Raw genomic sequence first — 21642 nt, 5'->3', positions numbered from 1 at the left:
AGTGATTGACCACTAGGAGATCCCTATCACTGATACGGAGAGAGCAAATAACTGTGTTACAACATTACCTGTTTGAAAACCCGGATCCTTGGAAGTAGAAACCTCAGCTTCTGCTTTTTGTGGCTGGTAGGTAACAGTTATTGTACTGCTGGCAGGTAGAGGGTTTGGAGTCAAGGTTGATCCATAATTTGAGCTGGGAAAATATGGCACATATTGGCTTTGTCCAAGGGATGTATAGGAATGATACTCCTATACAAAGTAAAAATGAAGAGGAACAAATTTTATTTAAAACAAAAGTGGTTTCAAAATAAATTAATAAAATTAATAAAACAAAAATAAAACATGTACCTGATTAGAACTACTGGGAGCTGCAACATTGGCAACAACAGCTCCGGCAGAATAAATACCAGTTCTTGTGTATCCTGCACCTAAAAAAAAATCACAAATATATATAGCATGGAACAGTAAAATCCAGATAATATGCTTTCAATTTGAACTGTCATCTGGATCTCCAGAGGGTATCTACTGTGTTCCCTTCCACTTGGCAGGTGCCAGTTCCCAGAGTCCTTTTCAAATTAATTGGTGAACTGGGAATTGTATTTAGCTGCTAAGCTGCATGATGTAGTGAATTGAAGGAATGTGGAGGTATTAATAACCACCAATATCCTGAGCTTGCTAGATTTTTACTTCAGAGTATTTCTGTGTATGGTATTTTGTTGCATACATAGATGTTAAAATCATTACTGTGAAACTTTGATGTTACAATATCTAATTTTTCAAAAATCCTGATGGTTTGGCATTTGGTTCAATTGTGGGTCTGGACGCGACGTAGTTGGGCTTGGGAACATCTGGGTTAGAAACACAGGTGGGTTTGCTGATGGAGCTAGCTTTGGCTGGTTTTGACAATCTGGAAAAAATACATGCAGAAACATACCAGGTTCTAGTTCCTGCTAGCTTTAAACTCATTGTGTTTACTGTACAAGTAATTTGACAAATACAGGATAAAAGTATCTCTGGTTGAGATGCAAACCAGAGGACATGGTTTAAGGGTGACATGGGAAAATTTTAGGGGAACATAAGGGGAAACCTTCACACAGAGTGGTGGGAGTGTGGAATGAGTTCCCAGTTGAAGTGATGAATGCGATCTCAATTTTAACATTTAAAAAGAATTTGGACAGGTACATGGATGGGAGGGATATATGAGCTATGGACTGGGTACAGGTCAGTGGGACCCACACCAAATGTTCATTACAGTAGAGGTATGGAAATACAATTAATAACAGGGTCAACCTTATAGTTTTACCTTGAACAGGATATGAATAATATGCTGGACTGGTTTGGTCTGAGCTAAATCCTGTACTGTAACTGAGGTATCCAGGGTGACTGTGTGATCCATCTTCTGTTTTCACACCAGGCCACAATGCATCTAAGATTAAAATGATTAATCCAAATATGAATTGAACGCTTTCACATTTCATAAGCTTATCTTAGCAAAAGTAGGAAAATATGTTGGCATAAATATTTGAGACCTAATCTATATTAAGAAGTTTTAAAACATTACCAGCACAATTTCAGATTTTCATCTTTGATTACATACTATTTCTTTTAAAAACTTGTATTTTAAAAGTTGTAACAGTTCAGTCAACTGAAGATGGATATTGCATATATCCTAGTTTTAGAAGAGTCCAATGTGCAATACTTGTTTGTGGCACCTATGGGGAAGTACCATGAAGAGGAGATGGCAATGAAGATGAACTGGATAATTAACCAGTTAATGTACAAGCCTTTCATTACCTAAACCCAAGCCTGACTAACTGGACATGAACTTCTTTCTCTGGGCCAATAAGCAATATGCAGAATAATGACTGAACAACTCAGTTCCTCACTAACTTGAACTTGATTTGAATATGAAAAGACACTTCTCCTGTCTTCATCGCAATAGCCAGGTTACAGTTAAAAATGTGTACAAATGAGTGGGGGGGAGGGTGGGGGAGGAGGAAGCCCTCACATGGTGGAGAAGACAGAATTGGATATGACTAGAGTCCTGGACTATTTGGTTGGTTTGAGGCAAACCCTACAGTGAAAATGGTTGTGAAAAGGCTACATAGCATTTATATTGCTGAACTCACAATATTACTGGAACAACAGGTTCCTTAGTTGTTAACCTTGGAGAACAATCTATTGTGCCTGTAACTAAATTGTGAATGATTAATCCACAGTCATTTGGTTGAATAAATAATTTAGGTTTAAAAATGAACAAAATCACACCTTTCTAAGGTTTTCATTTGTCACATCCAAGTAATCATCCATTTCTGAATTTAAAATCATGGATAGTAAAATATGGAAGACCACTATGGCTGTGCCAGATCTTTTGAACATCAAAATACCCACAAGAATTACAGATGGTGGAATCTTGAGAAAATAACGAGAAGCTAGAGGGACTCAGCAGGCTAGGCAGCATCCATGGTTTCAGATCCTTTGATGCCATTTGACCCAACAAGTACCTTAGTTCCATTTCAACCTGCAATTTTTCTCTTTTAAATGGTCTTTCATGCATTTACTCAATTCCAAATCCTAACCTAATGAATTGAAAAATTGTTGACGTAGCTCATGTTCTCTTGCCAAATGCACCAAATCGTTGCCCTCTAGCTTTATTTGTATATCTAAAGCATTACAAATTTAAATGTCTCAATCCATGCTCCTCTTTGCCTTTCTGCTTCAAGAAAACAACATTCCCATTCTGTCCACAAAACATCCTTCAGCCCCACCATCCCGGACACGACTTCTTCTCACTGCTACCTTCGAGCAGAAGGTACAGAAGTCTGAAAATCAGCACCTTTAGGTTCAAGAGCTTTTTCTCTTTTTCTTTAACACAGCTATCAGGTTCTTGAACTTTCCCTTGGTACACTACTCGTGGACTACTCAGACCACACAAAAAGACCATCTGCACTATTGAAAGTCACTTTTTTTGTACAAGGATTTATACAAGTATGTATTCAATTAGTTTGCTGACATAGTGCAGCCAAACAGGTGCTTGTAAATAAACTAAGAATTTTGGTGCACATGTACATTGTGCAATGCCCAGGAGCCAAAGAAAAGTTTATTGTTGACATGAATCATAGGTTTTTGAAGAAAGTGAGAGAGATTCATGTGCTATTTACCATCTTTCAAGATTATAAAGATTCTAGTCTGGTTCTCACAGATGTGAGAGCCGGCAAATGTAACCCCACTATTTGGGAGGAAGCACATGGTGGGGGAAAAGTGAGAGCAAGAGCAGGGAACTGTTTGCGGACAGGAACTATAGACTAGTGTAGAGAAAATGATAGAATCTGTTACAGTACCAAGTCCTAAAAGGGCACCTGCAAAACAGTAACAGGTGCTGAGTCAACAGATTCATTAAAGAGAAATAGTGTTTGACATATTCATTGAGGTTCGTAAGCAGTAGAACAATTTTGATGTACAGGATTTCCTTGGACTAGCAACTAGTCATTTAATGAATCTTTACTACAAAGGTTTCTATTTAATCTGTCACTTACTGGAGGCTTTGTTCACATTGAAGGGCAGTGAATACACTTGGAGACAGTATTTCAAATGAAGGTTATTAATGTCTTTTTGTTTGAGTTAATAGAATACATAAACAAAAACTGAGCATCTGCACCTCTTCTATCAGGCAACAATGTTCATTAAATAAATGACTTTTATATATTTCTGTTTGTGAAAACAATGCAATTTTTTAAAATTTACTACATCCTTTCCAGATGGAGACTGATTAGCTGATGACTTTCGTATCATCCTAGTTTTAGAAGAGTCCAATGTGCAATACTTGTTTATGGCACCTATGGGGAAGTACCATGAAGAGGAGATGACAATTAAGATGAACTGGATATCCCCCGCTAAAATGGAGGATTAACTGCATCCCTTCTTACATATAAAAAAGGATCATCTTTAGGATCCTAATCCCTTCATTAATCAAAGAGCGGGCTTTCTGATTTGGCACCTTCACTAAGGAGTTTGTACTTTCACCTGTTTCTGCATTGGTTTCCCCTGGGTGCTCTGGTTTCATCCCACCCATCAACCTGTACAGGGGGTGTAGGTAAATTAGGATCATGGACCAGAAGGGCCTTTTATTGTAATATTTGTCCAAATTTAAATTTAAACAACAGCTTATTTACAGGTTCAGGGTCAATAGGATGCTACAGGGACTGTGAATAGCTTGAGGTCCTAGAACCAATGATCCAGATAAAGGAGACCAAGAGGAAAATATCTAAGTTTGTTGCGGTTGCAGAGCCAGATGGACTTCATACAGAGGATTTCATGGGCTAAAGATGGGATATGTAAATGGCTGAGAATAATGTACATGGAATTTAATGCAGCATAAAGATGAAGTCATTCACTTTGGCAGAAAATTGAAATGTATAGTTTTTTTGAAATGACAAGAAACTGAAAATGGTGTCCAGAGGGGCTTGGGTAATTAGTACATGAACCATAAAGTTAATGCAGACAAGCAATTAGGAACACAAAAGTATTTTAGCCTTTATTACAAGAGAATTTGAGTGCCAGAGTACAGAGCATCCTACTACTGTATTTTTACTCATATAACACGCACACACATATAACATGCAGAAATCATAAATTGTGCAAAAATATTTTCATATAATGCACGCACACATATAAGTCGCAGGTGTAGTATTCTAAATTCTGACTGGCAAAAGCAATTTGTATTTAAATGGAACATGAGACAATGAACATACCAGTACTGCCACAGTTAATCTTCCCCAATTAATACCCAATCGACTTCCCCCAGAGGTGTCAATTGCCCTTATATAGATGATATCTTGCTGTAACACATTAACAAGCTTTGGGAGAGAATCAATTAAATAAATCGAAGACAGGATTTTAATTCTAATGTCTCAAATCAGAGGCACTTGATATGTTAATCTCCTCTCTCAGGGACAGGTCTGGGTAATTAACATTGATAAGGTGCAGTGCCCTCACCAGAATGTCCTGTTTGTAGGAATACCATGGCATTCAGTAGAGATATTCCCAAAATCAAAATTTTCCATGCCCACTATAAATTGTGCCCATTCTTTCTTTGCCGCTATTGTATTCTCATACTCACTATAATATTCCCACACTTGCTATAAATTGCCAGCATGTCTTTCCCATGACCGCTATTAATTGTGCACGTTCTTTCAATGCCATTATATTCCCACACTTGCTAATATTCCCACGGTTGCTCTAAGTTGCCGGTTCAACTTCCCACGCCCGCTATTAATTGTATAGAGCGCACATGCAGATAACGTGGGGATGGAGGGGAGAGATCTGGTTTGTAAAATATGCATATAACGTGCGCATTGTATGCATAAAAATACGGTACTTGTCATATGTAACATTGGTGAGGCTGCACCTAGAATACTGTATACCTGACAGATCTTTCTATCTACTTAAAACAAAGGCTGCAGTAAAAGTTCACCAGATTGATTCCTGCAATGACAAGTTTGACGTGCAAGCAGAGATATAACCTACTGGACCCATTTCGAGCAAATAAAAATGAGTGGCTGTCTCAAGTAGAACATACAGAATTCTTATGGGGCTTGACAAGGTAAATGCAGAGTTGCTATTACCTTTGGTTGGTGTGTTAAAAAGCAGGAATCAGTCTCAGAGGGGTAGATTTTAGGAGAGACAAAGAAAAAATTTTCACCAAGAGGATATTAAATCTTTGCAGCTCACTACTCAAGGGAGCTGTGGAACCTCAGAAGCTGAGTATGTACAAAACAGAGATTGATTTAAAAAAAGATATTTATGGATTGATGGACTTTTAGGGAATCAAGGGATCTGAGGTTTGTGTAAGAGAATGCTGTTTAGTTAGAAGATCAGTCATAAATATACAAAATAGTGGAGCAGCAGCACAGGAGGCTGAATTACCTACTCCTCCTTCCCTTTGCTCTGTATTGTTTAAAATTCACACCTATCCAATATTATGGTGCCTGGAATTGGGGCTTAATATTTCAGTGGGGAGCAAGTGTGATTATAGATTTACAAGTTTAAAACACAAGTTTAAAATCTTATTTTAATAATTTTTGTTCATCTATCTTTAATGCTTCAAAAATTTATCGATAATTTAATTCAAGAAGATTTTACAGTAAAACCCCCAATATCCGACTCCTATAGGGATTGCTAGATGCCAGATAAATGAATTTTCTGGTTGCTTGAGACTGCATGTTGCATGGATTTTCAAACTAACCACTAGCAGGGGCCAATTTAAAATTTCATACTTTTATCTATTTATTTTCCATGATTTTCTTTTTCTGGTTGCTTGAATTTTGGATAATGGGGATTTTACTGTATTATCGTCAAGATGCATGTGGCAGTATGAAAACAATGTCACGGTCTTAAATTTTATAGAAGCAACCTCCTCAGTTAGAGCTTTTGAAAGGTTTATAACCATTTAAATTTAATTTCACCCCAAGCCAATATTAGAATAACTATTTAGACAGCAAATGAATAAAGCATCTTAGAAAATATTTAGATACATTTTGTGTATATTAAAAGGGATGGAAAGTCCCCTTACCAAATGGAGGTAGTCCGTAATGCTGACTTGGTTGAGGATATGCAGTGTAAGATGCGGATTGCTGCATTGCTGAGTACCGTGCCTCTCCTAAGTAAGAAGCTTGCACTATTGGTGGAGAGAAAAGGTGCGGATATGGCCTAAAAAGATTAAAAATTGAGTTCTGAAGAGCCTTTAAACCATTACTTATTAATCCAATGTAAAATTAAATAGACAAAAGTGTTCTTATTTAAAACCTTTGAACTTGTCAGGAGCTTGACAAATTAATAAGTAGCAATGATTGCAGGATAACAATACAGAGAGAACTAGATTATTAATCCTTAAAAAGATGCTGAGGAACTAAATTAAGAATGAATTTATTTCTTGTCAATGATGGATAAAGTTAACCAAACAATTCAGAAATGGCAGGTTTATACATCATACATGTCTGACAACATTCCAAAAGCCATTAGAGAACCCATTTCAAAAAATATTTGAAATGTATTCCTGGCTTTGGTATGCACGTATTCAAATAATTTCCAAAAACATATTATAAACCATCTACACAATCCCATTGAGATCTTGAAAGGTAATTTATTCTTTTTCCAATATGCATGTATTGTTGACAAGGCCAGCATGTTGTACCAGTTACTAACTGCTCATCGCTAACGGTGATGAGCCACCACATTGGACCATTGCAGTTCTTTGATGAAGGTAATTCACTATTAATGTTGGACAGGGAATTCCTAGTCTTAGACCCAGTAAAATAAAGGATAGGCAATATACTTCCAAGACAGGATGGTTTGCACTAGAGGATAATTTGCAGCAAGCAGTTTCCCATGTACCTTCTGCCCCTGTAATAGTGGCAAGGTCAATGGTTAGCAAGATGCTATGGCAATTGCAAAGGCGTGTTTTGTAGACAAATTATACAACCAAAAAAATTTTCAGAAATATTATAACCCGTTTAGTGGGAGCTTTCATATTGAAAAAGAGAGGATAAAGCTAAAGGAGTAAGGAACAAGCTGCTCCCATACAATAAATTCCCTGCTCATAATATAAGTGAAATATTGTTTTAAAATTATAAATATAACAGTTACAATTTTAGCACCAGGAATATTCAATTTTATAAAGTTAGTTATTTTTAATTCATCTAAAAGTGTAACAAATAGTGAAAAATAATGATGAACAATAACTTTACAGAATAAATGATCACAGAATAAATTGGTTGAAGAGCCAGTTGGAGGGATGGGATTGTGGGAAATGGTGAAAAGGGTAGGATGATATGGTCTTGAAGTCAGACGTGTTTTTTTAACTAGAAAATATAACGCATGTTCTACATGCCCATAGTTTTAAATTATTGAATAGTTGAAACTGAGAACCTCTCAGTAATTTAAGTCAAACATTACACATTTAAGATGAAACTTACTTTGGAGGAAACAATAGGGCATTGTCTTGATTTGGCATTCGTGGATTATAATCTGTGCAGGTTATAACTGTAAAAAGCAGAAGATATTAATTTCAATGACCTGGACTCAATGATAGAAAAATGGAACCTTACTATGTTAATAAATAAAAGGTAAATTGCATAAAGTATGTGTTTTTGCAACTAACTCAAAGTTACCAGGACTGGGCAAGCCTTTTTTTGGGGGGGGGAGGAAAAAATAAGAGTGGCTTGGTTCTACCCCACTGCCTTTCTCCACATATTTGGACCAAATTGAGCTGACCCTCCACACTCTCAAAATGCCTGGCTAATTGTAGGCAACCTGACAGCTTTTAGTGGGAGGCAAAACTAGGGGATAAACTTTGTCATCTGTCATAGCCACGAGATTTATATTTAAAAAGTATTTTTAAAAGTGCAATATTAAGACATTTAAAATTATGTAATTTTTTTGAAAATTAAAGCAAAATATTTTAAACAAACTTATAAAAAAAATTAAGATTAAAATAAATAGAGAAAGATCAAAATACACTACTTATTGCTTAGCCTCTTCAGGTATTTAAATTAAAATGAAAGAAGTCCCTGATCCACAGTCAAGATAAGATGAGCAAATTCTTCAGTCTTGCCACCAGCATGACTACAACTTGCAGCTGCTTTGTATACGTCCAGGACTGGTTTATAATAATAAAGATACCTTGTTTTCTTACTGTTACTCTGGGTAGAGTTACAGTAGAACTGATAATACAGCATTCGAATGTTTGGAAATCTTGATGGCTGGAATCTGGCTCATTCAATGACCAGAATACCCAGGAAGCAAACAGGCAAGAGTTAGGATTGGGGTCCTGAATACAGGGGTCAGGGATGTGGGTAGATTTGATGGAACTCGGGTTCAGATTGTTTCTTTTAGGGTTATAGAGTGTAGAAAAAGACCATGCAGCCTACCACTTGTGTTGTTCTTGCTCCATTTGAACTCGCTTGATTCACAAAGAATGCTATTTGCTACTGTGTAATGCTTTTTTATTTTAAAAAAAAGTGAGATTAAAAAGTGAGGTTGAGTGTTAATAAGAGTACGAATGAATGGTCTGGAAAATCTGTCAATGCAGCACTAAAAGTTCAGTCTACTGGAGTAGAATTTTACTGTACAAATATTCATTGCAGGTATCAATCATGGGAAATTACAGTACCTTCCCTTGAAACTGAGAATTGCAAAATGCAATGCCCCTGTATCTTTACTCCCCCAGTTTTTATTTGACTACTTTTCATGTTAACCTACACGTGGAGGTGCTTCTTCTTCAATTGTTCTTGATGTTTTTTCCCACTCAAACATACCCTCAGGATACAATTCCTTTCTCTTTACTCAGCCTCTTATTATTCCTCAAAAAAAATACAGTACTGCACATTTTTCTGCATTGACCAGCAAATACGACCTCTGCAGCCGACAAATTCCTCCTGCAATCTCCAGCATCTTTCTTCAGAATGTACAATTTCATACCTCTATAAGCATCAATTGATATTTGATAGTATCAAGTAATTATGCACATTTATTGGATACCAATCACAGCAACTGCATTGATTTGATAGTTTTTATTTTTAATGCTCTTAATATAAATTGAAGTTTCAACATCAGGTCAGAGCACAGTGATGGAGCATTTGACCAAAATAGGAGTAATTATGTTTCACTTTTGCTTAAATAACTGTTTGTTAAACACTCGGATAAGCATTGGATCTTTTAGTGGTTAATGCTGGTTAAAAAAAAAGTTTGATGACTTTGTAATTGTTTTTCCAAACATATTTAGTTCCTGTCTGCAGACTTTATAATAGTGGAGTAAGAGTTTTCTTGTCCCACAATGAAGCAGTCAAATAGAAGAAATGGGATTTGCAGCAGGAAAGATTGTTGCAAATGGCAAATCCTTCTCATCATTTGGCTAATTTTAATAATAAAAACATGCAAATTGTGTACATCTGGATCATTTATTCCATGAAATGGCAGAAGATTACTGGGCAGGATCGGCAGGATTTGTTCTCCCAGTGTGAGTGGGAACTTCAGACCTATGTGGCAGAAGTGGCTGGAACCTCCCGTCGGGAGAACGAGGACGCCTCTCCTGCTCCAGAAAATGAGGTCGCAGGAGGAGGTGGCTCTCATTCTCCCGGCAAAAGTGGTGACCTCAACTTACTGGGCAGGAGTGGGAATCTCAGGCTCTATAATTGCATATGGCGGCACCCAGTGGAGAGATGTTGGGGAGCAGCATCGCTGACAGTGGGGACGTGCTTCCAGAGTCAACTAATACGCTGAATTGGCGATTCCAGGGTTTACTAATACACCAAATTGGCAATTCCAGGTCAACTCATACACTGAATTGGAGTCAAACAGTTTTTGATCTGAATTTAAGGTCTCAAAAGTATATCTGACAAATGTCAACTCCCATTTTTTTTAGTGATTTTTGAGGATTTTACGGTTCTACTTGTACTCCAAAATATATGCTAATCTCCATGACTTTTGTTTGGACAAAAGATAAGCTGCCTGGCAAGTTGCTTTAGTTCCAGGTATTCCTGATTTACAACCATGATACGGACCAAATGATTAGTCGTATCTCAAAATGGACGCAAGTCGGAATTTTGACCACATACATGGAGTAAATAAGTCTTAAAGAAAAATTTTTAATCAAAATTTACATCATACTTACCTTGTTAGTCGGCGTCCCAGGGACTGCAGGCTCGGCACGGCCATCTTGATTCCCGTGCGCATGTGCGAGTCTTCAGTTGGGGCATGCTTTGAGGATTTGTGTATGGGAGGCCGGCGGGCGCACTGGAGGCCGGCGGGCGCACTGGAGGCCGGCGGGCGCACTGGAGGCCGGCGGGCGCACTGGAGGCCGGCGGGCGCACTGGAGGCCGGCGGGCGCACTGGAGGCCGGCGGGCGCACTGGAGGCCGGCGGGCGCACTGGAGGCCGGCGGGCGCACTGGAGGCCGGCGGGCGCACTGGAGGCCGGCGGGCGCACTGGAGGCCGGCGGGCGCACTGGAGGCCGGCGGGCGCACTGGAGGCCGGCGGGCGCACTGGAGGCCGGCGGGCGCACTGGAGGCCGGCGGGCGCACTGGAGGCCGGCGGGCGCACTGGAGGCCGGCGGGCGCACTGGAGGCCGGCGGGCGCACTGGAGGCCGGCGGGCGCACTGGAGGCCGGCGGGCGCACTGGAGGCCGGCGGGCGCACTGGAGGCCGGCGGGCGCACTGGAGGCCGGCGGGCGCACTGGAGGCCGGCGGGCGCACTGGAGGCCGGCGGGCGCACTGGAGGCCGGCGGGCGCACTGGAGGCCGGCGGGCGCACTGGAGGCCGGCGGGCGCACTGGAGGCCGGCGGGCGCACTGGAGGCCGGCGGGCGCACTGGAGGCCGGCGGGCGCACTGGAGGCCGGCGGGCGCACTGGAGGCCGGCGGGCGCACTGGAGGCCGGTGGGCGCATGTGCGAGAGTTAAGCCAAAGACTTGCACATATGCACAGGAATCAAGATGGGCGTGCCCAGCCTATGAACTCTGGGATTCCACTAACAAGATAAGTAACTACATTTTGGCTTGTACATACCCTGTATCCCTTTAATAGTTTATCAAATACAATAAAAACAACATAATTTTTATAATGTTTCTTTATATATTTTTAACATATTTTGTAGTATGTACGGATAGATGCAAGTCCCATAAGTCGCAAGTCAGGAGTACCTCTACATAAACTATAGGTATTTTGCAAATACTCCTTCCCAGGCAAGGCATAACTGGCAGCTTGTGCTTCGTGATCTATTGGTCTATTAATGGCAGCATGTGCTCATCTGGTTAAGCCATGAAGTTCTGCATTTCCTTTCGAAATCTTTCAACCTCACTTTCCTCCTCAAGCACATTTTTTGAAAATCAATCTCTGATCAAGTTCCAAATCAACTATCCCAACATTTAATCACAGGTTTCATATCAAGTTTTATTTTATGTCGAAGTATTTTAGGATGCTTTACTGTGTTATATACAAATAAATATAGATATAGTACATCTCAGATTCTCCAAAATCTTCATTTATCTGAAAAAAATTTAAAATTTCAGACAAGTGAGGATATTCGAAACAAATCAGACATCCTCATTTATCCCAATTTTTTTCAGAGCCGAACTGATCTCACAGGTTGAAAAGGAATTCATTTGACATGAAATTAGAACTACAATTGTCCTCGTTTCAGTTAACCCTTCCCTCTCTCTTTCCATTTCTTCTTTACCTTCCCCTATTGACTTTTATCTCCAACTCTCCCTCTCAAACTGTGTGCCACTGTCTCCCAGCCGCAAGCAGTAGGAAGAATCCCTTGTCCTAGTGTCATCAAGGAGAGCAGGGTGCCAACAGCAGCAGAAACTTCGGGCTGCCGGCAACAAAGGGGCGTCGGAGGGGTGGGGGGAAGGTGTCGGTGATCAGTGGTGGCCAACATTTTTTGGTGAGAATTAAACATTTTAATGCTTAAAAAGCCTTTCCTTGTTGTTTGCTATTGTTTAAACACTGTCACAAGTGATTTGCATTGGGAGAAGAATATCTATAAAAGATGGTGCTAAAGGGAGGATTCTGCGGGCTTTTTTCACGGTTTCCTGTTTAAGTCACAATCAGGGCAGGGACATGTATGTGTTTTTTTAAAGGGGAAAAAATACCATTATTTAATCAATAAGGTTTTATTGTTAAATGATATTTGTTTAAAAATCAATATGGATAGAACATTAAAATGTTATTAGTCTTAATGGGATAGATGTGACAGTGAAAAGGATGTAGGTCTTGGCACACCTAAAAAAAATTAAAAGCAGATGTAGTCTTTCAACAAAAAACACATCTTATAAATCGGATAATTGCTAAATTAAAAAAAGGATGGATGGGACTTTGTCTTCATTTGGCTCAAAAGCATGAGGAGTAGTGATTTTAATCAATAAAAATAAACCAATAATAATAGAAGAGACATTGATTGACCAAACCAAAAAATATGTAATGACACACTGTAAAAATTTATGCAGAATCATGGATGTTTATGAATATTTATGCACAAATTATGACAATAACCTTATGAAGGATATTTTTAAAAACAGCAGGGGGATGACAAAAATATACTGGCTTGAGATTTTAATTTCTGTTTAGATCCAATATTGGATAAATCAGTGAGAACGGTAACAAGGGCAAAAGCTGCAAAAACAACACTATCATTTATAAAGGATTTAAATTTGATTGATAAATGGGGGCAACTTAGCACTGTAGAAAGAGACCATTTGTTGTACTGAGTGTACATGATTCACATACAAGGATTGATTAGTTTTTAATGTCTGCCCAGTTTAAAAAGTAGAGTGCTAAAAACGGAACATTTGGCAAGATTTTTACCAGATCATTTGCCATTAACTATTATGATAAAATGGTAAAACAAGAAAGTGTGTATGGATGATGTCTCAATGCCACACTGTTGAGAAGGAAAGTGAGTGTATTAAGAGACAAATAGAACTATTTTGTGAAACTAATATTTCTTCTACTTATAAGTTTTTTTTAAAGCTTATCTAAGATGACAAATTATTTCTTATACAAAAAATCTTGAGAGAATATGCTACAATGTTGGATGGTTTGGAGAAAAAGATATAACAAAACTAGAAAAAGAATATCAAAGAATAGGGTTACAGGAAAAATATTGACTATTATAGAGAATTAAAAAGCTGAGATATATCACATTACAAACATATACAACGGAAAAAACTATATTAAAAACTAAACAAAAATATTAGGCTAACAGGTACACAATGTTCTATCTTGGCAGGTAAAGGCAAAGGAGTCATCTAGGATGATAAATGCAATGTCAACAGAGCCTGATATTGTAACATATAAAAAAAAGAAATAAATAATATTTTTAGACAATACTATACCAAATTATACAAATCAGAATTATTAAGAGATGAAATAAGACGGACAAATTTTTAGCAAATATTGAACTTCCAAAATTAGAAGATAGAGAATGGGTTGATTTAGATACCCCTCTCACAAGAGAAGTAATTGAGAAAGCTTTGGGTACTTTACAAGCTAATAAGTCTCTGCAGGAGGAGAGGTTTCCTCCTGAGTTCTATAGACAATTTAAAGACTTGCTGATGGATGTATTGGACCAGGAGGTGGAGACCCAGATTCTCCCGGAATTTTTCTCAACTGCTATAATTAGTGCTAATGAAGAAAGGTAGAGACCCATGAAAAACTTCAACATAGAGACCTATAGCATTCTGAATGCTGATTACAAGATATTGGAGAAGGCACTAGCTAATACACACAGATCAGGTGGGATTTGTCCATGGAAGGCACTCTTCAAATAGTCTGGGTAGACTATTTAACATAGTACATATGGCAAAATCAAAGTTGAATCCAAGTAGAACAGTTTTCCTCAACACAGAAAAAGCAGTCAACCATTTTTAGAATGGTCTTTCCTATTTAAGACTCTGGAAAAGTTTGGTGTAGGCAGAAAATGTATAAATTGGATAAGAACTCTATCATAAAGCACAAGTCAAAATAGTAACTAATAATCAGATGTCAGCTGTTTTTCCCTTGAGTAGATCGAGTAGACAGGGGTGTCCTCTATCCCCAGTGCTTTTTATCCTAGCGACTGAAACGATGGCTGAGATTATGAGAGATCTGGATATTAAAGGCTTCAAAGTTGGACAGAAAGAACATAAAATTAGTTTATTTGCTGATGATGTGCCACTATACATGTCTGACCCAGCTGAGTCCTTTATAAAATTACAATCAACATTAGAAAAATATGGAAAAGTATCAGGTTATGAAATAAATATGGATAAGTGAGATAATGCCATTGACGAATTTTGATCAAGAAAGAGCTCAAAAGGGTAGACTTAAATAGAATGCAGATGGAATTAAATATTTAGGAATAATGACATAATAATTTATAGAATATATAAATTTAATTATACTTCTCTGAGGAAAAAATGAGAAGGATTTACAGAAATGGAAAAGACTTGCCAATTACTATAGTGGGAAGAGAAAATTGTATTAAAATGAATGTGATGCCAATATTACAGTATCTTTTTCAATCACTGTCTATTGCACTACATAAAAATTTATTAAAATTATTAGATAATTATAGAAGGCAATTTCTATGGAATAACAAAGTGCAGATAATGTCATTAGAAAAGCTAACATGAGATTATAAACTGAAAGGATTTTGTCTTCCAGATTTTAAGTATTATTTATCAGCAGAAGTTGATTTTTATCATGCTTATTTGAAGAGGACAGCCCCTATTCTTGGATCCAAATGGGACTATAGTCAATAAAAGAGGAGATAGCAAGGGACTTTATGTATGTGGAATGTTAAGTTAATTTAAAAAAGACAATGACCCTATATTAATACACATGATTAGAATATGGCAAGAAATAAATATGTATTGGAAAAAAAAGCAGGGATATCTCTAACAGCATTATGTAAAAATATGTTTGCTGCCCATGAATCTAGGCAACAAAATATTGAATTCTTGTTATGACAAGGGAAATACATATTGATGATTGTTATGTGGAGGGATCTTTTATGTCTTTTGAATAATTAAGAAATAAATATGGAGTAGCTAATGGGACTTTCTTTTGTTTTCTCCAGCTAAAATCGTTCCTCAGCAAAAGATAAGGGTCAATTTGGCCCCACTTGAAATTAGTGAAATGGAATGAACAATTTGGCTGGTGAGTACACCTAAATTTATAACTAAGATGTACTCCGCTCTTCAGAATGAAAGTGAGAAACCAGGTTTACAGAGATCAAGAGGGAGAGAGATGGGAGTTGGATCCAGGTGTTGCAATAATGGAAGGATGTTGGTCTGATTGGTGTTTAGATAGCATGATGTCAATTATAAATGCAAGATATGGATTAATTCATTATAATTTCCTACACCAATGATATCTTACTCCACAGAAACTACATAGATCAAAATCTGAAATATCAGAGATGTGGGACAGAAATAGGAAAATTTTTACATGCTACTTGGTTGTGTGTGAAGGTGAGACCCTTTTCACAAGATAATACTGAGGGGAGGCCTTCACGGACAACCCGGAACTTTATCTTTTGGGTAACTTTATTGAAATATGCAATAAATTAACTAAATTCCAAATTTCATTTGTTAAAAAATCCTAAGAAATGCTTTGCAATTACTTGGAAATCAGACTCTCCTCTACATATAGCACAATTGACTCCAGAAATGAATAGTTGCATACTTATGGGAAAAATACAGATAAAAAACAAATATGAATATTTGTTAAGATATGACAGCCATATTTAGATCATTTAAGGGCCAAATTATAACTATAACTACAATCATAAAAAAAGACCATAACAAATTCTCCATATAGAATTTTTTAATGGTTATTATAAATGTTAGCCCTGAAGCTGTGTGAAATTATATCACCAAAAAATGTGGGGTCGAAGGGGGGGGGGGGGGGGGCGCGGGGAGGGGGTGGGGGGAGAAGAGTTGATTTTTTTTAATATAAGAAAAAGTTCAATATATATCAATATATTTTGAAGTTTACTCTGTATATTTATGGGGAAAAAACAAAAATAACATTAAAAAACGTGGAAGAGTACAATGCTGCAAAAAGCACCTCAAGAGAACTTTTTTCCTGCTTCAGTTCTGACAAACATTAAATAAAAGAGGATCCAGTGATCCCTCATGCTTTCCACTGACTTGTATTTAATTTGCATTCTGCCTTGTCAATTCTTATTTTTTAAATACATTACCTGAGTATTATTTCAGGATTATTTTCAAAATGTTAAAACTGGGTCATTCCAAACTAAAAGGAAAATAAATTAAACCTGATGTTAACAGACTCGTGTTGGGAGTCTCAATTCCTTAAAGAGCTCCTCCTGAAAGTGATGGTCCTTCCTTTGGGGCTTGGTCCCCCAAGAAGCAAAAAAAGAAAAGGCGCACACGACTGAAAAGACTTTAGAAGTCGCTGGCCTAGATATCAAGATTTTTTTTTCCTTCTTCAACCATCAACAACCACAGTTGCACTTGTAAACTACACATTTTGGCACCTACAAAAGATAATGGATACAGCTCAGGACATCATGGGTAAAACCATCCCCACCACCGAGAACATCCACAGGGAACGCTGCCTTCAGAGAGCAAAAACAATCATCAAGGATCCACACCACTCAGCACATGTTCTGTTCTCACTGCTACTATCAGAAAAAAGTTATAGGTGCTGCAAGACTTGTACCATTAGGTTTAGGAACTGTTGCTACCCCTCCACCATCAGACTCAACGACAAACTCAATCGGGACTCATTTAAGGAATTGAACTTCTGCACTTTGATTTTTTTTTAAAATTTCTGTATTGCACAGTTTGTTCCAATTTATTTATCTGTTTACATTTTTTGGATATTGTGTACAATTTTTCTTGCATTATCAATAAGAGGTAATTAATTCCTGTCTGCAGGAAAAAGAATCTCAGTACGCGATGTCATGTATGTCATCTGACAATAAATCTGAAAATTTTTCAGGCAATATAATTACAAAGATTTTACCCGAGCCAGGATATGCATCAACAGTTCTGTTCCCACTTGTCGTCTCAGATTCACTACCTTGAATCACTTCACTTTTAACTGTATAAAGAAGAAATATTGAAAATAATCATGGGCTCAAAGAAATGGACATTTTTCATGACAATTACTGCTCTCAAATTAAGAAATATCGCATAAAAAGTGGAAAAAAACCAATGGTTTAATTTTCATGGTCAGTGAGGAAGATGATGTTAAATTGCTTAATATAAATACAGGTTCAGGATGCAACTCCAAACATAAACTCGATCATCATCTATCCCTTCAATTCAGAGTTAAATAGAAATGAACATTATGCATTACATTGAGATGAAAATCCACATCCACAAATAAGATGTATATTATTCTGTTAGTCCATAACAGAAGGACAGAATAAACATCATAAGTAAGATGCAGTCCAGGAGGATCTCCATATTGGAGATGGTGCAAATAAATTTACAGAATGTAAAATGAATGGTTTTCATACAGACCAGAAAACGCATGTGCAATTATTGATAAGAATAGTTTGTTTATTTGAATCAAAGTGGCATTTGACTTATTTACACTTGGAGGAGACAAATGGGGGTGAGGCATGTACAGTAAATGCTAGTGCTCTAAAATTTACTATTTATACCCTACCCATATTTGACAGAGAGATACCTCAGGGTCTAGAGCAGTGATTCTCAACCTTCCCTTCCCATTCACAAACCACCTTAAGCACTCCCTTACTAATCACACAGCACTTATGGCATAGGGATTACTTAAAATGGTATGAGTGGAAAGAAAAATGTTGAGAACCACTTGTCTTGGACCTTAAGTGCCAAACAAATCAGCAGATAGCATGCTCATTTTCATAAGAGTTGGGATATTATGTTACAACTTAACAAAACACTGGTCAGGCCACATTTAATGCATTACATGCAATTTTGGTTATCATCCTATGTGGAGGATGCAATTGCACTGCAGAGAACATTCACTAGAACTTTACCTGGATTGGAGGACTTCAGTTATGGAGAAAAATTAGATAGGCTGGCTTTTTACCCTGGAGCATAAAAGGCTGAGGAGTGACCCAAGAGGTACACAAGCTCATAAGAAACTTAAGACAGCATAAATAGAATATTTTTCCCCATGGTATAGCATGAAAATCAAATGAGCCTAGGTTTAAGATGAGAAGAAACTGTCCATCCAAGTATGGATGATATCTGGAATATGCTGCCAGAAGAGCTAGTAGCATTAGGTAAAATTAGGAGATTTAAGAGGCATTTAGATAGATGCCTTAAATATGCAAGGCACAGAAGGATACAGTTCAACTGCAGACAAATGTAACTAGTGTAGATAACCATTAGTGACACCGTGAAGGGCCCAATTCTGCACTGTACGACTTTGACCATTTGATCCTTGCTCTGAAAGATGCAGTACGAGAACAAACTAGTGCAAGTGTCAGAATCCCACTGAAAAAGGATGGGGATATCGGCCTTCATATCGCCAGACAAGTAGCCATCCAATACCTTCAATGGCCATGAGTTCAACTGACCTTCTGATTCATTCAGCACAGTTAAATTAATAGCTTGACTACCATCCTCAAACTTTTTCTCATCATTTCTGTTAGTTTGATTCTGTAGTCTGATAAAATTATGCAGGTCCCTAGATCTGGAAAAATAAAAGAAAAAAGTTATTCTTAGTAACTTTAATTTTTCATCCTTAGAACTAACTTTATGTGAGGTATATTGAAGAACCACACCTGTAATTTATTCTTTAAGCAATGAGCAATTGTTATTATTCTAACTGATGTTCTTTCCTAGTAAGGAACAATTCAGTAACAATACGATGTAGGTGTCAAGCTACAAAAGAACTAAAAACTGTGGATCCTGGCAATCTGAGATTAAAAACAGAAATTGCTGGAAATACTCAATAGATCATTGGTCTGAAGCTTTTTCTCCCTCCACAGATGCTCACTGACCTGCTGACCATTTCTTGCACTTTCTGATTTAGGAAAAATATTCCTTCAACTTAGCATACACCATTCTTCATTGGGCAATGTTACATGGACACCATATAATGTTTCAATTTTTATGTAAAGTCTTTATATTAACAAGATGTAAATTTAAAAATTGATTGAATTGGTGTACCAATTGCTTATTAAAAATGAATGTAAAGGAAAGGAAGGTGATGCTTTTCCTCTTGACAGTAGAAACTCTAATAAAGATAGATATATACTGTGCCCTATGGAGTATTGAGAGATCAAATGGACTTTGGTGTACAAGTCTAAAGATCCCTGAAAGTGGTAGCATGAGTGAATATGAAGAACACACATCATTAGCTTCGGCACAACTGTAAAAGCAGGGACATCTTGGTATAACCTTATATTAAAAAAAATTGTTCAGGCATCAACAAAAGGACACAATTTACTAGAGGATACAGAAGAGATTTGTCAGGATGTTGCCTTGGGACAGCATGTTCAGTTACAAGAACAGTCGGAAAGGGTGGGCTCCTTTACCTCAGAGCAGAAGACGTAGGGGGAGGGAGGAACCTGATGAGAGATATTTAAAATTATGAGAGGTATAGACAGGGTAATTAGCAAAAATCATTTCAACATGGCAGAAGTGTATGGAGCAAGAATTTTAGAGGGGTTCGAAGGATGATTTCAACCCCCCCTTCCCCCAATACACTCAGACTGCAACCTGGAATTCATTGCCCAAGTTTAGGGGTAGGAACTTTCAACATCTGGACGAGCACTTGAATTGCCATGGCATAAACTCTGAGCTTATAGATGTAGGCACTTCTGTCCTATACAGTAGAAGTCCAAAAATCTGGATGCCAGAAATCCGGTCCACCAGAGATTCTGGACTTTCAAAAACTCTCTAACTTTTAAAATTTAGCAGGCTTTTGTATGCGTGCATGTGTAAGCACCACAGGTGCACTGTGGCATTTTTTTCTTTAAAACTGCTCGCTTTGATAAATGAAACACTCTTTATTTGCTAATGAATAAACTTTCAAAATTTACATATTCCTATCTTCTTTATTCCTCCTTAAATTTGAATTTTAAAAGTACTGCCCGAAAATCTGGAAAATCCAAATTGACCCAATCTCAAGTAGTTCAGATTTTAGGACTTCTACTGTACATATTAAAAATGTTATACAATTCCTTAAGGTGGAAAGAGCAACTTGCAGAATCCAAATAATTTAGTTAAGAGTAATTTGAGGACATCTACAGGAACGCTACTGTTGGAGGGTAGCAGCAATCATCAAAGATCCACACCACCCAGCACACACTTGGTTCTCGCTGCTGCCATCAGGAAAAAGGTATACGTTCCACAGGACTCACACCACCAGGTTCAGGAACAGCTGCTACCCCTCCACCATCAGACTCCTCAATGATAAACTCCTTCAGAGACTCATTTAAGGATTCTTGTGCACTTTATTGATTTACTTTTGTTCTTTTTGTATTGCCAGTTTGTTTTATTTGTTTACACGTTTACGCTGTGTACAGTTTATTTTTTGCACTACCAATTAGTGGTAATTCTGCCATGCCTGCAGGAAAAAGGAATCTCAGGATTATATGTGATATCATGTATGTACTCTGACAATAAATCTAGAATGTGAAAAGGATCCTGATACTTTCAGTTTTGGATAATCCACTACTGTATTACTAAAACTCTCTTGCACTCCAGGCTGTTTATATAACAGTAAAAACACAATGCTGGAGAAATTCAGCAGGTCAAACAGTGTCTTTTATATAGCATAGAGAAAGATAACGTAAACAACATTTCAGGCTTGAGCTCTTCATCAAGGTGTGGAGGGCTTAAGCCCGAAATGTCGGTAAATGTATCTTTATCTTTGCTATATAAAAGACACTATTTGACCTGCTGAGTTTCTACAGCATTGTGTCTTTACTTCAACCACGGTGTCTGTAGACTTTCATGTTTTACTTGTTTCTACAAGAGTCTTTTTACATAAATGATGTCCCAACAATCAAGATATGCTTGAATGAACCAGCTAACCAGAGAACAATCAGGATATATTTGCAGAAGTGGGGGTGTCAAAATTCAATCATTAAATCCAAATATCCTACTGGTTAATACATCATCAGTTAGACTACCATA

General features: G+C 37.6%; 1 protein-coding gene across 7 annotated transcripts in view; it reads right to left on the bottom strand.

The window, feature by feature from the left end:
- The window catches only part of LOC138741337 (eyes absent homolog 3-like), a 67162-nt gene that overhangs the window by 26212 nt on the left and 19308 nt on the right, over nt 1-21642 (bottom strand). For 4 of the 7 annotated variants that reach the window (XM_069895228.1, XM_069895227.1, XM_069895229.1 and 1 more), the window contains 7 exons: nt 19074-19189; nt 17528-17605; nt 7974-8040; nt 6572-6708; nt 1304-1426; nt 349-428; nt 69-249 (listed from right to left, as the gene is read on the bottom strand). In XM_069895228.1, coding sequence (XP_069751329.1) covers nt 69-249; nt 349-428; nt 1304-1426; nt 6572-6708; nt 7974-8040; nt 17528-17605; nt 19074-19189 — 782 coding nt within the window. The remainder of the gene's footprint in view (nt 1-68; nt 250-348; nt 429-1303; nt 1427-6571; nt 6709-7973; nt 8041-17527; nt 17606-19073; nt 19190-21642) is intronic. The other 3 variants (XM_069895232.1, XM_069895233.1, XM_069895230.1) reach the window with 3 other exon arrangements.

Source organism: Narcine bancroftii, chromosome 8, assembly GCF_036971445.1.
Source record: "Narcine bancroftii isolate sNarBan1 chromosome 8, sNarBan1.hap1, whole genome shotgun sequence".
Classification (NCBI taxonomy): Eukaryota; Metazoa; Chordata; class Chondrichthyes; order Torpediniformes; family Narcinidae; genus Narcine; species Narcine bancroftii.
This window is presented reverse-complemented; position numbering and strand designations above follow the sequence as displayed.